This window comes from Hetaerina americana, unplaced genomic scaffold (assembly GCF_022747635.1).
Source record: "Hetaerina americana unplaced genomic scaffold, ioHetAmer1.1.p SCAF_118, whole genome shotgun sequence".
Classification (NCBI taxonomy): Eukaryota; Metazoa; Arthropoda; class Insecta; order Odonata; family Calopterygidae; genus Hetaerina; species Hetaerina americana.
In genome coordinates this window covers 10001-25680 of record NW_027286270.1, presented here as the reverse complement: position 1 = coordinate 25680, position 15680 = coordinate 10001, and the positions used below count along the sequence as shown (strand labels likewise).

The 15680-nt window shown below is 37.5% G+C and overlaps 2 protein-coding genes across 3 annotated transcripts in view; both read left to right on the top strand.

Annotated features, from left to right (window-relative positions):
• The window catches only part of LOC139685586 (rab-like protein 6), a 33185-nt gene extending 28552 nt beyond the window's left edge, over positions 1-4633 (top strand). The window contains exons 11-12 of one of the 2 annotated variants that reach the window (XM_071582525.1): positions 80-230; positions 2773-4633. In XM_071582525.1, the coding sequence (XP_071438626.1) occupies positions 80-230; positions 2773-2976 (355 nt within the window). In that variant the 3' untranslated portion in view covers positions 2977-4633. Of the gene's footprint in view, positions 1-73; positions 231-2772 lie in introns of both variants that reach the window. The other variant, XM_071582524.1, reaches the window with a different exon arrangement.
• Positions 4634-9662: 5029 nt separating this feature from the next.
• LOC139685585 (uncharacterized) overlaps positions 9663-15680 on the top strand; it is a gene marked incomplete at its 3' end in the record, with an annotated part of 6754 nt that continues 736 nt past the window's right edge. The window contains exons 1-3 of the mRNA XM_071582522.1: positions 9663-9866; positions 10144-10587; positions 13353-13441. Coding sequence (XP_071438623.1) covers positions 9732-9866; positions 10144-10587; positions 13353-13441 — 668 coding nt within the window. The remainder of the gene's footprint in view (positions 9867-10143; positions 10588-13352; positions 13442-15680) is intronic.

Genomic DNA, 15680 nt, shown 5'->3' with positions numbered 1-15680 from the left:
GCGGTACACATGGAGAGCAATGACCTATATTTTAAAATCTGTTGTTTTTTGTGTAAATATCATGTATGGGCAGTTTCAGGTGTTCCAAGATGACTTTCCCCAATTATGGAAACCACGGAGATGGCTTCCTCAAAGAGAACAGCATCAGCTCCGACGAATCACTGACCAATCCTTCTTTGGGAATCAAAACGCCAGCCAGCAAAGAGAAAGTGAAGAAAAAAAAAGATAAGGTGCACAAATCTGGTCCTATTTTACATGGTTATATTTTTTATGCATACATTCTTAATATCTTTATATGTTGGCATTGTGATTCAAACGTCCAAATCTTTGGAATTCAATTTTGGTCAGAGCCACTATGTTTACAAACTTTTATGATCATGAGTATCCTACCTTGACCATTTTCACTGGGGAATCAGTTTTGCTTATTTTTTAAGCATATCTGTTGATTTTTGCATTACTCTAGAATTGTGATTTATAGAAACAGCCACTAAAGGCAGTAAGTATTATGAAAATATAAAAATGGCAAAGTACAGGTATCTTCAATTTTTGTTGAAAATTTTTCATCGTAATCAATTTTCAGTTGTGTTCCTTTGCAGTTTTACAGTATAATGGGCAGTATAGGTAATTATTAGTGAGGACTGTAATATTTTCAGTATTTACTTCCACAATATGGGAAACATTTTGTTATTTAAGGTCTAAACTCAAATTTCCAATAATATTCCTTTTTCATTAAATCAAGAACATAATGTATATTTCCACAGTTCTTTATTTACGGACAGAAATGGACAGAGAAATAGACAGGATATATGCATTGTGTTCTTCATTTAATGAACATGAACTTCCACAAAGTTGAGCCTGGAACAATTGAATACAGAAAATTCTTTTTTATTCACCCTAAGTACAATTTTATATTTTCATGGAGAAAACCCAAACAACTTAACTGATTAAGTATATTTCTTTCTTTGTCAAATATGCTTTCTACAGAGCTAAAACCTCATTCACTGAACACAGCCGATGGAGTTATGGCAAGGGTGGTCCCAGAAGTACCTGACCCAACAAAGAAAACACAAAATTTGAAAAAAAAAGTATTTATTTTTCAACATAATCTCCTTTCAGCTGAATGCACTTTTCCGAGCGATGTTCAATAAGTTCGATACACTTTTTATAATATGAACTGTCTTGCTCCTCAAAATAGCCATTAACTGCCGGCATCACTTCTTCAGGGTTGGAAAATCTTTGACCACCGAGCCTATTTTTCGAGTTAGCGAACAGAAAATAATCCAAGGGGACTAAATCTGGCAAATAGGGTGCATGAGGTAGCAATTCAAACATTAATTCATTAATTTTGACCATTATAATAACGGATTTGTGAGGTGGTGCATTGCTATGATGAAACAATACTTTCTTCTTAGTGAAATGCGACCACTTTTGCTTGATTTCTTCGCTCGAACGTTGCAACAAGTTCGCATAATACTCGACGTTGATAGTTTTCCTTTTTCAAGATAGCCATTGAAAATTATCCCACGCGCGTCCCAAAAAACCGGCGCCATGACCTTGTCTGCAGATGAAACGGCCTTCACCTTCTTTGGAGTCAGTTCTCCCTTTTGAATCCATGGTTTTGATCTTTTTTCTCGGGCGTGAAGTAATGGCCCCCTGTTTCGTTGATGGTTATGAAATGGCACAAAAATTCTGCTTTGTTGCTGTGAAACTCTGCTAAACACTCGATTGAAACATCTTCACGACACTGGTTTCGCTCGAGTGTGAGCAAACGCGGCATCCATCTTGCACACAGCTTTCCCATGTCCTAATTTTCAGTTAATATGCAATGCCTAATATGTCTGCTAGCTCGTGCTCTTTCAGTCGACTATCATCCACTATCACTTCGTGGATTTTCTTCACCGTTTCTGGAGTTAATTTGGTCGACCAATGCGATGCTCGTCTTGACAGCTCGTACTGCCTCGTTTAAACTCTGCTACCCATTGTTTTACTGTTGCAAACGATGGAGCAGACTCACCCAGAGTAGAATTCAATTCAGCTTTTAAATTGGTTGGGCTGAGGCCTTTCAAATAATAGTATTGTATCACATAACGATGACCAATATTCTCCATTTTCACATATTCACTGGAAACGCTCAATATTGATGGCTGCCAAACAAATACCAAACGACGTGGCGTCTTCAATCTTGAAACATACACTTTATAGATTGCATACTTTCTAATACAGTGATATATTTCAAGCAACTATGGCCATCTCTAGTTCAGGCTGGGTACTTATGGGACCAACCTCCTACAGTCAAGTCCTAATTATCCATGCTACTTCTCTCCCTCTCTCTTCACAGCACCTCAAAATTATGATAACACTACAATCTCAAAGACAATTAAATGCATTGAAAATAGTAATTGCTGTTAAAATTAAAACATTTTTGTACCGTCCCCATACTTTTGCAATGTCATTTCCCTGGGATTCATTAACCCTGTGAGTCCCACATTCTCCAGTAAGGCAAGCAAATAAATACAGTTTCACTATGCAACAAAGAAGTCGTTAAATATCCACACTGCGTTTCTCTAATAACCATCTTAAAATGAATACGAATCTGTGTCAATGTTCACTTTTTTAAAATTCATCGTAAAATAGAGGTTGGCTGTGGTTTTGTTATCCTTCCTGCCTCATCTCATTGGAATGAAACATGCCGAGTGTGGCAGTGTTGCAAGACTCTCCGAGGGTTAATCTAACCTTGGCTCGTTCATTGATGTGAAAATTGTGTTGTTTTAGGGTGATGAGAAGTCCTCCAAGAAACATAAAAAGACGAAGAAGAAGAAGGAGGAGGGCGAGGGAAAGTTGGAGCACCGGAAGAGGAAGGGGCGCTCTGGGCGCCATGGAGACAGTGCTGGCAGACGTCTCCCAGATGACGAACTTGAAGAGTTCCTCAATGGCTCTCCAGCTCCCGTCGTGCCCGAGGCATATGAAGCCATCTGATGCCATTTGTTTGTGGAGACACCAAAGGTTCCAGTGTTTCGTACGTGTGTGTGCTTGTGTGTGTGAATGTGAGTGAGACTGCCTCCTCCGCAAGGCTTTGAACGGAGGAACTGCATCTTCAGATTGGAAATTGCAGCTGGACTCTAATATATTGTGGTGGGATGATGTTATCTCTTCAAAATCTTTTTGGGGTCTTACGAGTGTATCAATGACATAAGGTTTTAATGTGTCTTACAGGTGAATATCGTGGAAGTTAACTATCATAACAAAACTTGTTTTATCTCAATAAATATATCATTGTATTTTGTTTATGAAATGCAGTTTTAAGTGGCTGTGATTGTTGTGCTACTAAATTATATTTTAAAATGTTGTTGTTAAAGAAATTCCATAGAAGAAATGGTTAAATTGTAAGCTTTTCAAGTTTTTCAGCTTGTCTAATTTTTTATGATGCTGGGTATAAAATCTTGTGATTTAAGATTTTGTGTTTTTCAGTGGTGTTGCCTCACGTCCCCGGAAGCAAAATTTTCCATTTTGAGGGAATGTTCATGTTCATAGGTCATTTATCTTGATATCGCTCCCTATGAAGTGTTACATTAAACTCCTGATCGTACAAGTATGAAATCTCTTATTAAATTGAAGCATTCTTTATTTTTGTTTGTGTGTGATTTGGTTTGTGGTGTTTCTCGTGGGATGCACCCTCCTTCTGAATGGGTATTGGAATACACCTGCCTTCTGGTTAGCTAATTCGTAGAATAGCATGGCTGTGAGGCCCAACGACGAGCTATTTGTTTTGCAAGGCTTGAAGATCTATTGATATAAATTCATTTGAGTGCCTAAAAGGTGGACATTTATTAGTAATCTCTGTTTTATGCCATATCTCTTAAACTGTGAGTCGCATTTTGAATGTTGTAGAAATTTTACTGGAAGTTGATTTTTGTTAAGTGACTGCCTTACAGTGATTTTGAGCAATGACCTTGAGAATCCACTGCATTTGGTGGCTTGTCAAATGCGTCCAGTGGGTGCGAGTATGTTTGTGTGTATTTCTGAATGCGTGTTTTGCGCTGTGCGCTTGTTCTATAATGTCTCATTCAATCCAACCTCTGATCGAGACACTTCCCTTGTGCTAATTAATTCATAGCCACTAATTGGAATTTCACTCAATCTCCTATAAATGATGCCTCGGTTTCAGCCCGTGCTTTTGATACTTGGTGAGGTCAGACAAATGCCGCGGTGTGTGTACATTCCAAATGCGAGAGTTTTTCTCATGTTCGGAAGTATGAAATTACGGACTTATTAGAAGAAATGGTGCTTCTTATTTGTTTTGAAACATTAGTAGCAAGGAAGAATTTCCCCGAGTGGTAAATTGATCTGATGTTGGTGGTGAGTTGTGAGGTGACGAGGATAAGAAAGAATGCTTTGGCTATTGCATGACGAGCATTTTGCATTCAAAATAATATCCTCCCGCAGCTCTGGATGTGATTAACTTTAATGTAGTGCCTCTGCTAGAAGAAATTCTTTGGCCCATGGACAAAATACGAATGCATTGCATCGGGATATTCAATTTCTCATATCAGGGATTTTTATGTTTACCAATATTATGTGTCAATGTAATCTTTTGTTGTACGTTAGATCAATGAATGCATAAAAATATATTTTATTGGATGAATTGTATCTTAGATTTCTTGAGCTCTTCCCACATAATATTCCATCTATTGCTGAATCGTTACTTGCATGCCACCCTGTGGTGGGATTTGCGGCTCCTACATAGCAGGTTCTGTGACGAGGCATTCCTTCCGAACGAACCTTCTCATTGATCACCCATGGGGAGTCATTTGGAGCAAATTGTTGGCTGTTTTGCTTGGTTATATTCATGTCATCTGGTTTTGGAAATTCGAATTTTGTGACCCATCTTTTTTTCAAACTTCCATAAATATGATTTCAGATTTTCAAGTTTGGGTTATTTATTTGTTTTAATTTCAGATTAAATGTAATATGCCAAATTAAATTCTTGCCAAAAGTATTTTAAGATATTAAAAAATTACTTAGATTTACCATATGTGTTTATGTAATAAAATGCATGTCTTTTTTATGATACAAATGTTTTAATGAACATTAAGCAAACATTTTCAAATGGAATATGTGTCTAAATTTGTTGAGGAAACGTAATTTTCAGTCCCTCGGTGCTTTCCCTTCAATTTTATATGAATGGGTGAAGTGAGTGAACAAAATCAAAAGGATGGGCGAACTCTGGTTTTTGTGGGTCCCTGGATTTAGGCACCCAAGTGTTTTTGCTCTTGCCCAACTTCTATTCTGCACGCATATTTCACTTTCTCGGCCACCTTTTTAAATGCAGGCGTTGCGCATTGTAAGTGAGGTAGTCCAGAAATGCATCTATCAATGGTAATCTACATTAGCTGACTCATCAAGATTCAACATTTATTGTTATGTCATATGAATCGGCCTGTGAATCTCCAGGTCGAATCACCCAAGGACCTGAATGATTTTTGGTTAATAAGTTATGCCTAAAAGTGTACTGAAAATCTACAATTTTAGATTTTTTGTGCATGTTGTTCATTTTTGAGTGATAATTTTTGATAATGACAAAAAATTAAATTTTTGCATGGTTGTCAATTACGCTAGTACTTGTAGCCTCCTTTGGAGAGAGGCTTCCCACCATGTGGATCTCATTTTAATGGACTCTTAATTTGATATGAAACTCGGTGCAATTTTTGAAAAAATAAAAATGGTTGCCATATTTTGAACTTTCATTTTCTTAGTATCTTTTGAGGAGCATCTATCTCTCTAATGTGTTTTGAAAAAATTGTTACTCTGCAGAATTGTGGGTAGAGGTGTGACAATTTTCATGATGGAGAAACAATTGTGCAGAGGAAATGTTGAATGGTAGTAGTACTGCATGTGTAAATCAACAAGTAGGAGGGCAATAATGAGCCTAGACTACATTAACTTGTTTTAGCTGCACGGCATGTACTCAACCCAGGTTTATTGGTGTCATTTTCTCCTTTTGATGAACTAAAGCACACGTCTGAAAGTGAATGTTGCTCTGCGAGTATTAGAAAGTTGTATCAAGTTTGTTCAGAGGTCCCCACTTCATGTAGTCAATCAAATCTGCATGCTTCTTAGGCACCCATCATGTTGTTGGCTGGGGTTGACGTCTTACCAGCATTTTTACTGGCATCTTCAGGTCAAGAGTGCTACAACTTTATATAAACAATTCCATCTTGTTGCTGCCCTTTGATTGATTAGTTGCTGGAACACTTTTCCACACGATGCTAGAGACAACTTATTTGAAGTTTTGTAATGAAATAGCAGCAATCCACTTCAAACGTAGATTAGCCAATGGGGATGATCGCAAAACTGTTGTCTGTCCAAGCCAACACACAACCCTGTAAAAACTCAAGAAACATGCTGAGTTTGTTTCGCTGTTAAGTTTAATAGTCTATTGTCTTCTAAGTTAATTGATGTTACTTTTTTTAGGCTAAATTTAAGTAATGATAATGTGTGTTTTATATATTGTTGGTAGCATGAGCATTTCAGAGGGAAAATATTGGTGAGATTGATTTGTGTAATTTTTAACATTTTTCTTTAAGTATTTTAAAATAATATTATACTTCGATGTTATTTCCTATCTAATACCGACTGAAGTTTTTTCATTTGAAGAAAGATGGAATAGTTATTACGTGGTCCTAATTGAAGGGGGCTACTCTGACACTCATTTATTTTGGGCTGGTTGTTGCTACTTAATCAACTCAGGACTGCTATTCATTATAAACAGGTGTAAGGCCCTAATAAGGAAGGAATTGGAACTTATGCTTCAGAACCGATATGACAGCCTCACTGTTGTATAGGCCCTTGACAATGTTTGAGGTGTATTTCCTGTTAACATCCTCTTAACTACTATCAAACCAATATCAGAAAGTTGTCCTAAACTGTATTCTTTGTAATTTTACAAGCATACTAATGACTATAAAATAAGTGACAAATAACAATTACAAATAAGTTTCCGGATTAGCTTTCTTTCAATAATTCCCTTGAGGAAAATGGCATTCAATCAGATTAGAGAAGTTAAGGTGTCAAAGTTCATCCTATAAAGCCCAATAACATTATTGGGATGGAACAGATTGATTTAAAGTTCAGTTTCACAAGATGACCTAAAACCTAGCCTAAGTAAATTGGATATTTAAAAGTAAAATTGGATATTTAAAAGTAAAATTGGATATTTTGCATTCCCTGAATGTATTCAAGAAGGAGAATGGATTGTTAGTGTAGTTTTCCCTGGGGTACAATTCTCTCCAGACAATGAGAAATTGTAAAACATGGATCGAGAAGGACGTCATCGAGGTACACGTGTGTGCCTGCCCTGTTTGTGCCGAAATGTCTTCTCCAGCTACGGGTTGAAGGCCACAAAAATTACATGCCAAATGAATGTCAGATTAGTTCATTTAGGAATGCTTTTTTGGTCACTAGGAAAGTTTCTATTTCATATGAATTTGCAAGAGCTGCAAGGACTGTTTGTGATATTACAGACGAGTAGTAGCCTTGCAGTCCATTTCTATGGTGCACTGGTCAACTTATTTTGGAATCTACTTAACCAAAATGTTACTATGCTCATTCCTGTGGCTCAATAGACATAGATAACCCGGCGCCAGCACATTGGGGGCATTATCCCAGGTGTTGGAGGGATAAGGCTTCTTATCCCATTTTTGTGCAAGAAAACAGAAAAAATCTTGGGAGTATGTGGGATGGAAATATTTAGCCAAAAAATTTTCATTTCATTTATTTAGAAAAATACCAAGAGAAGATATGCATACAAATTCTTCAGCAATGCATGCAGATATTGTACTCTGCAAATAAAGTTAATAAATTTGGTTCTTTGGGCGAGGATAATTGTTTTTAAATTTGTGAGTTTTATAAAACAAATTGTAAGAAAAGCCAGCCATTCAAAAAACCCTTAGCACATGTTGTTAACCACACGTGTGAAAAGTTGTCCCTTCCAGCTCCAAAAGATTAAGGAAACATTTCCCTATTCTCACAAAGATTTCTTGATTATCTAAATTAAAATACGATGGATTTATTTTGTCCTCTTAATGATGATTGATAAATCATAAAGACACTTACATTAGAGAAGCAAGTTCTGTGTATCCAAGATGACAAAATACCTAAAATGAAATCATTTTTCCACAAACTGTTCCACTTGAACAAATAACTGATTTGCATAGTTAATTGATAATTCCTTTTCTTTGCAAACTAACAGCCGCAGAATAGAGGTGGATGGAAATGCAAGATGCTTCAGACTTAGCTTTCCCGAGAACAGATTGCTCCGCCTGAACTCATCTTTTCGATTGCATTGAATGAGAGTCTACCACGTTGGCACACACGCATGCCGGTCCTTCTTCCAAGTTAGTTCACAACTGTGATATTTTTTCACTTTCTTAATGGCATTTGACAATGGCAATGAAATTGCATCAAGTAATATATGTTTTAGTCTCTTAATTTTTCAATTTTACACTGAAATATTTCTTTTATTATTTTACCATAATTTCTCTGCTCCTTACGGTGAAAAACACTTTCCATTGAAAAAAAGTTATTCTTTATTTTTACAAATATACACATTCAAAAACTGAAAAGTGCAACGGAAAAAATTGAAATATAATTTAATTCTTCTGAACTCCATTTTACAGAGTCGGTACATTCAATTTGAAAATAATGTGTTATTCTTTAATTTTAATTTGTTCACTAGCACTAATTATTTCAAAATCAATAATAACATCAGAATATAAAAAAATGCATAACAATAGTGGATTATCATCATGACTAAAAAATTAAAGTTATCGTAGCACCTGTTTTTGTTCCATTCAATGTAAGAAGTTCATTTTTATTTTCAGTTTCCCACCAGATTGGAAAGATTTTTTCAAGCACTTCCTCGCAAGCCATTTCCAAATACTGAATTGCATTATCAACTCTTTCAGTCAGGTAAATAGAAAAACGACCCAAATGAACTGTTTAATAAATCACTCTTATTGATTTCATCTGAGTGGACAAAAAAGGCATGAAGTACAACCTGATATTAATCACCATCTTGTTGAGCTTTCCATGCATTTTTAAATACCAGGAGACACACTGGCCTTCCTTGCACTACGTTTCATGCATTTAAAAGAAAAAAATAATAAGCGGAAAAAGCCTTATTAGGCATTCTTTGGCGGAAGGGTTTAGAATCACCCTGCAAAATGTGAGGTGAGAGGAACATATCGGCAAGACCACATTTTCATTTAGCTTCACAAATTCAAGAGCCCAAGCCCTTTAGAGAAACCAAATGAAATTTTTCCGAGTTGCAACGAAGGTGTGTTTCGCCCAGGGTAAATATGAATTCCATAGCCCTCACAAACCATGTTCTACCCGGCCGAAGAGGCTTGAATCGTGAAGAAACGGGAAGTCTTTGCAATCTCACGAGTGAAGATGGACAAAGAATTGATACAGCCTATTCTGTATTAAATGACAGAAGTTCTGATTTGAAAACAGAATGCATAAAAAAGACGAATTTACAACGCTCCAAAATTCAAAAAATTTAAAATAACCTACAAAACTTCATCAACCCACTTTTGCTTTTCTAATAAATGACTAACGAAAATAATAAGAAAACATAAGACTCGTGATTGCGGGCCGGTCGGGTGAGAAGAAATGAAGAAATAGGACTGCTGGTCGGTATTGTATCGGTGTTTCTTTTGGCGAATTTTGGAATGGCCCTTTGCCTAAGAAGAGTTAGTCAACAATTTGCTTCTAAAAGTCACTTTGTGAGTATCCGTGCCAATGTTTCTCACTGTGATAGACGGAAAGCCTTTCCTCGCCTTCAGAAGTCGCTGTTTTTAGAGGAGGTAAATGTGTGCATGTCTGCTCAAGGTTGCTTATATTATAAAAATAATGTATATCCTACTGTAGTGTATTGATTCGGAGGATTTCGTAGTGATATTTTCTGATTATTTTTCCACAGTTTGAGGTTTGTTTACTTAATTTTTATGTATTTATATGTTAACTAATAATTTTCTAAATCTGATAAAATGTGAAAATCCTGCGCAATTATTAGAAACGGATTTCAACTCTCTTGAAAAATTGTGAAAACTCTCAAAAGTATCTAATTCATTTGTATTACAGTTCTACGGCAAACGATGTCCGGCGGACCAACATGCAGTAATCAAAATACCCAGTAATCTTCCTCGTGGAGCATTACGTTTACAGTTCAATTTACCCAAAAATCAACAAACTACAGACAGATCTTGCCGACATTCCGTTTTGGAAGAGACTCATACTGATTTCGCTCCATTATCTCCTAATACCGTTTTGAAATGGGGACTTATATCACGGTCAAGTAGTATTGCTGAGTTTAGAGCCCATCTGAATTATTTTAGCAAATGTGATCATGTGGACTTACGCTTAAAAGACGTTGCATATACTGCATGTGGTAATGTGAAAGCTCCAAGTCCAAGTGGGACTGTGTTAGAATCGAAGATGGAAAGTGGTCCTGGTAAAGATAACGTGGTTAAGGGCAAACCCTCGAACGAACATCTTCAGAGAGTGTTCTCCGTATTATCAGATACGGTAAGTAGTACTATGTATTCTTCCCTACTAAACCAAGGTTTGATAAGCACTTGAGGTACTGTCCAAAAAGGTGATACATTTGTGTCAGTTAAATACTGTTAAGTACTATCAAAAACTGTTAATCAGAAGGCCAGTTAATAAGGAGTGACGACTAGAACAGAAAATCACCAATCGATAAAATATAAGATGCTGCCCTACATAACAAGACTGCATATACCAGATTTCGACTTATTCGGTTTTAAATTAAGCGAAATTTCATACATTTTATATTTTAGGCGATCAGTAAAATTTTTCGATTTCACTTTGCCAATGTTAATTAACATTTTTTATTGAAATTGCCCAGTTGTGCTGGTGGTAATTAATCACTTTTAGTTTTTTATTGCACATAGACGTCAATCTACATCACACGTGTACATAGTCAAACTGCTCTCCCTCCACCACATGCTCAGTTGCATTCATAAAATCAGTTAGGTTTCTGGAAGTTCAAGATTTACTAAGCTAGTGAGCCAAGAGGTTGCAGTCATTGCTGTGCTTATTAGACACTCATTGTGATGAGAATCAAGCTAAGCTAAACAGGGTGTGAGGTTTCCGAGGAAGAGGAATGCTTAGTGAAACGTTGAAATTGGAGGTCAAATACTTGACCAAGTGGGATAGTCGACCTGATGGATGAAATGGTCGAAAGTATTAGGTACATGAGGAGAAGAATGGCGTTAGGCAAAGAAGCCTTCACAGGGATGGGGGAATTGATGATGGGGGCTGATGGCTTAAGTAAGGATATTAGGAAAAGTCTTGTGAAAACTTTGATACCGAGTGTGGTATTGTATGGCATAGAAGCATTCATGTGGAAGCTAGATGATGGGGCGTATATTGGAGGCTTGTGAAACGTGGGTGTGGAAAAGGATGGAAAATTTCAATTGGATGGTGAGGGAACGAATGAAGTGCTAGGTTTTGTGGGGATGAGAGGATTTTTAGAGGAATTCTTAGTAGGCAGGAAAGATGGATGCGGAGCATTTTGATTGGCAATGGAATGCCAAAGACTGCGATAGAAGGGAGAATGTTAGGGGTAGGTCAAGGATGGGGATGTTGGGCAGAACAAAGGGTGGAAGAATGTTTGCAGAATTTGCGAGCTGGTTATTGTAATTTGAAGTGACAGGTTGTGTGTTGTAAGGTGAGATGAAGAAATTCACGAGTGTTACAGTCTGTAATGATCCAAAACCTACCGTAAATGGTAGACTGCCAAATTATTGTGATTCGTATGTCGCAGCAGAATATGTATGTGTAATGATGGCCCAAATTTTATGTGGGATAGCCGTGGAACATTGCATTTTAGCCAACATTTACTTGCTGCTCATTGAACTGAATCTGCTATTCATTGCACATTTGGGTGAAGTTTCATCAGCAAATCTATTTTAATTTTAATTATGTGAATCTCATGTTTTGTAATTCATCAGCCTCTTCTTTGTCCTATAGCTCCAGGTGATTTTGTTTGTGACTCATGATTTTATTTTCCTTAGCTGTTCTTGCAAGAGGACCTATTCCTGTGATAAACCAAAGTAACACTGTCCACTGTCTGTCATGCTGGCTGTAGGTGCAGTGAAACTTAGTCTTATGAGTTCACTCTAGTTTATGAGGATAATATAACGAAGTTAATTCATCATGATAATATAGCTTACCATAGCAGTTGCAGCATGTTATAAACACGTTCTTTCAAAAGTTTGAGAGTGTGATGATGGGGATAGCGTGGGCGTAGTAGTTGCCAACCCTAGCATCCAGGAAGAAACTTCTGCCTGGCTCTTTAGGAGTTGAGATACCAATGTCAATATTGTTATCTCTTGGAAAACAAACTATTGTTTCTGGACAGTGCCTTTGTAAAATTGCAATAATTTGTGTTTTGACCACCTTGAATTAACACAATGGATTGAACAAAGCTAATGATGATGGTGAGGTAACATGGGTTGCGCCAATCCCACAAGGTCTAAACATTGGTTTTCATCGGAATTCGCTCCTGAAATCAGAACCCATCTGCACGCACGTATGTTTTGCAATGGCTCCAGGTCACGTCCCAGTTTGGATAGAAACTATTTCAATTCAAGCAGTTGCCAATGGTAACATTTACAATTAATACTGTTGTACTCCATTTTTACAGTTTTCAATCTAAAAATGTGTGCCAAGTTTTTGCCCGATTGAGTGCCAAATGCCTTTTTCTGGATTATGCCTCGTAGGATGCTCATATTCTGGAGGAATGAGAATGTAAGCTCGGGTGACAGGGCAGGTAGAAAACAAGAATGGTGTTGTGAGATGTAAGGAAAAGGTGAAGAGGAAAACCAATGGGAGAGATGGCTTCCTTGATACCTGAACTGGTGAAACCTGGGCATTTAAAAATACTTGCACCCTGATGTAAAATACAGGCCTGTTTTCAATTTGACGAAGGGGATCAATCAGGCTTGCAGCAGGGGTGGGATATTCGAGTGGCAATTGGTCCTTGTCGAGGCCGGCCTGGGTCAATCCCGTTGAGCATTGTCTGTTCACGTTCTCGGGGGAATGGTGCCGTCAGCAGTCTCACTCCTGCGGTGGGGGAGGGTGCCGATGGGCAAGGGCATCCAGGTGCCATTGGGTGTGTGGTCTAGGCCAGCCACTGGGATTCTCTTGAGGTCTTCCTCACTCATGCTTGTAATTCATAAATTGTGTTCTGTCGAGCCAGGGTAAAACCTTGCTGGACTCTTTTGAATTAATCGCTTCTTTTGTTTGCTGTGTTTTTCTTTCAGTTACCAAAACTTTTCCTTCAGCCAATGGATTACACCATATATTCTCAAGATATAGTGTTTGAAAACAACCTTCGAGGCACGAGAACAGTGTGAGTACATGTCTATGTGTGTGTACGGAGAGTAATAGCACGCAATGAATCCCCATGACCGCACTAACTTTGAGAGGGGGAACTTTACCACTTTATAGGGCAACAAGATTCCAATCATTGTCCTGGCACATTTATGAAAATTTATTACAGCATATGCGAGGGTGATGAAGAACGGATTGTAGCAATTTTCCACTAGATAAGTCCACAAAAATGTCCGCATTCTAACTAATGCATCAAGGTTTTCCCCTGTGAAGTAAAAATTTATGAGGTTATTATGTTAATATTAACAGCAGTGTATTGATTTATTTGAATTGGTAGAATAATGATATTGTTGTTCACGATTCATAGATTTTTCCAAGTTTTTTCATTGTTTATCAGACTTTGCAAAACCTAATGGATGATTAATCCAAATATTAGTGCTAGGTGTGGAATTTTATGTATAAAATCATTTGTATTAATTTTTGGAAAATTCACTGATGCAATTGGTGAAGTGATTAAATCCCCGATCCATTCTCCCCCTTTTTATCTCCTCAACCCTTGGATTAAATTTTCCTAACCTAAACAAATACTCGGTATATTGCAGACAGGTAAATGAGGTTTGTTCAGTCCTTAGCCAAAAATAGAATGACTAACTATTTTGGGTAGATATTCTTTTATTTTCCGACAATCTCCTTTTAAATCTATTCTTTTACCAGCATTCCTCCAACTTTTACAAGCCATCCTAAAAGTAGGATTAGGGAAGGTCCTCAAAAAAGTTATTTTTTGTTGACGATGACCTCCTCGGTTGACTTGAATCATTTTCCCCCCGGCCATTTTTTCAAGTTGTGTAAAATGAAAAGCCTCTGGGAGACCAAAAGAGTTGAATACCATGGATGTTTACGAAAGCCTATATAACTATATGTATATAACTTTTTAGATAAACTCGGAAAGAATATGTTGTGCTCTTGCTGGAAAACTGGTATTACTCTCTGGACAACCCTCGTATATTATGGTCTGAGTGTTTTCTTGGTATTGTCACCCTTACAAACCTTCATGAAAGTAATTCTGAATTCATATTTAATCCTTGCATTAATGAAGAACACGCTTCATCCAGCCCACTTGTCTGTATAATACGAGGGTAGTTTGGAAATTTCTCAGAATGGAATAGAAATAAATGACTCACATCGGTGAAACTTTTTCATTTTTCACTATAGTCTCCCTGTACACTTATGCAATTGGTCCAGCGATGTTCCTATGTCTTGATCTCATCTCAAAAACTAGTTTTCTTCAAGCCTGCAAATACCCTGGTGTACTTTGGCTGTTAGTTCTTTGCTTGAAGAGAATCTCCTTCTATCAAGGAAAATTTTGAGCTTGGGGAAGAGATGAAAATGTTCTCATATCCGTTTTTTCCAATTGTTTAAATGTGGTAAGCCCTTTCAGAAAACATCCCTACTACTTCAGACATTTCTCGCACTTTCAGTAAGTAATCCTCCATGATCATTTTATGCACTTATGCAATAATATCTGGGGTAGTGATGCATTTTTGCCGACCACTGCGTGGATCATCATCTCAGCTTCCCCGACCAAATTTAAACTCGTTTCTCTCCTTGGCAACGGATGAATATCAAGAAGCAGAGTCACCCAGAGTGATCTGTAAGTCTGCATGAATTTCCTTTGCTTTCATACGTGTCTATATGGAATATGCAATCACTGCTGGGATCTCAATTTTTTTCATCTTCTCAAATCACTACACGGGGGCATCAACGGAGAGGCATCTGCACCACATCTCTTCCAAGAGCAATGTTGCATTACGTGCTTACTCTTGAAGGATTACCTATTACTACCTGTACGTGGGAAACTCATTGCGTTAGCGCTGACATTTGGTGATGATTCCGAGAAACTTTCAAACCACCCTCGTATTATGTACAATGTGCATTTTGATGCCTGAGCATCAAAACATACGTTGCACATAAAGTAATTAAATGGAAAATGTAAAGTGTGTCCTTCCTTTAATCAATGCTCTTCCACCTTGACACAGTTGATCGTTTGCTTTTCATTCTTCACATAATCATTATTATAACAAAGGTTGCTGGGGATCGAGATAGTGCGGGGGCTAACGTACTGGCTTCCCACCCAGAGGGCATGGGTTCAAATCCCGGTGGTGTTGAATATTTTTCAGAGGTATCTCGATCCCTACTTGAGGTGCTTTGTGGAGGGCACTTTGAGTGAGTACGCCGTCCGTCGGACGGGACGTTAAACT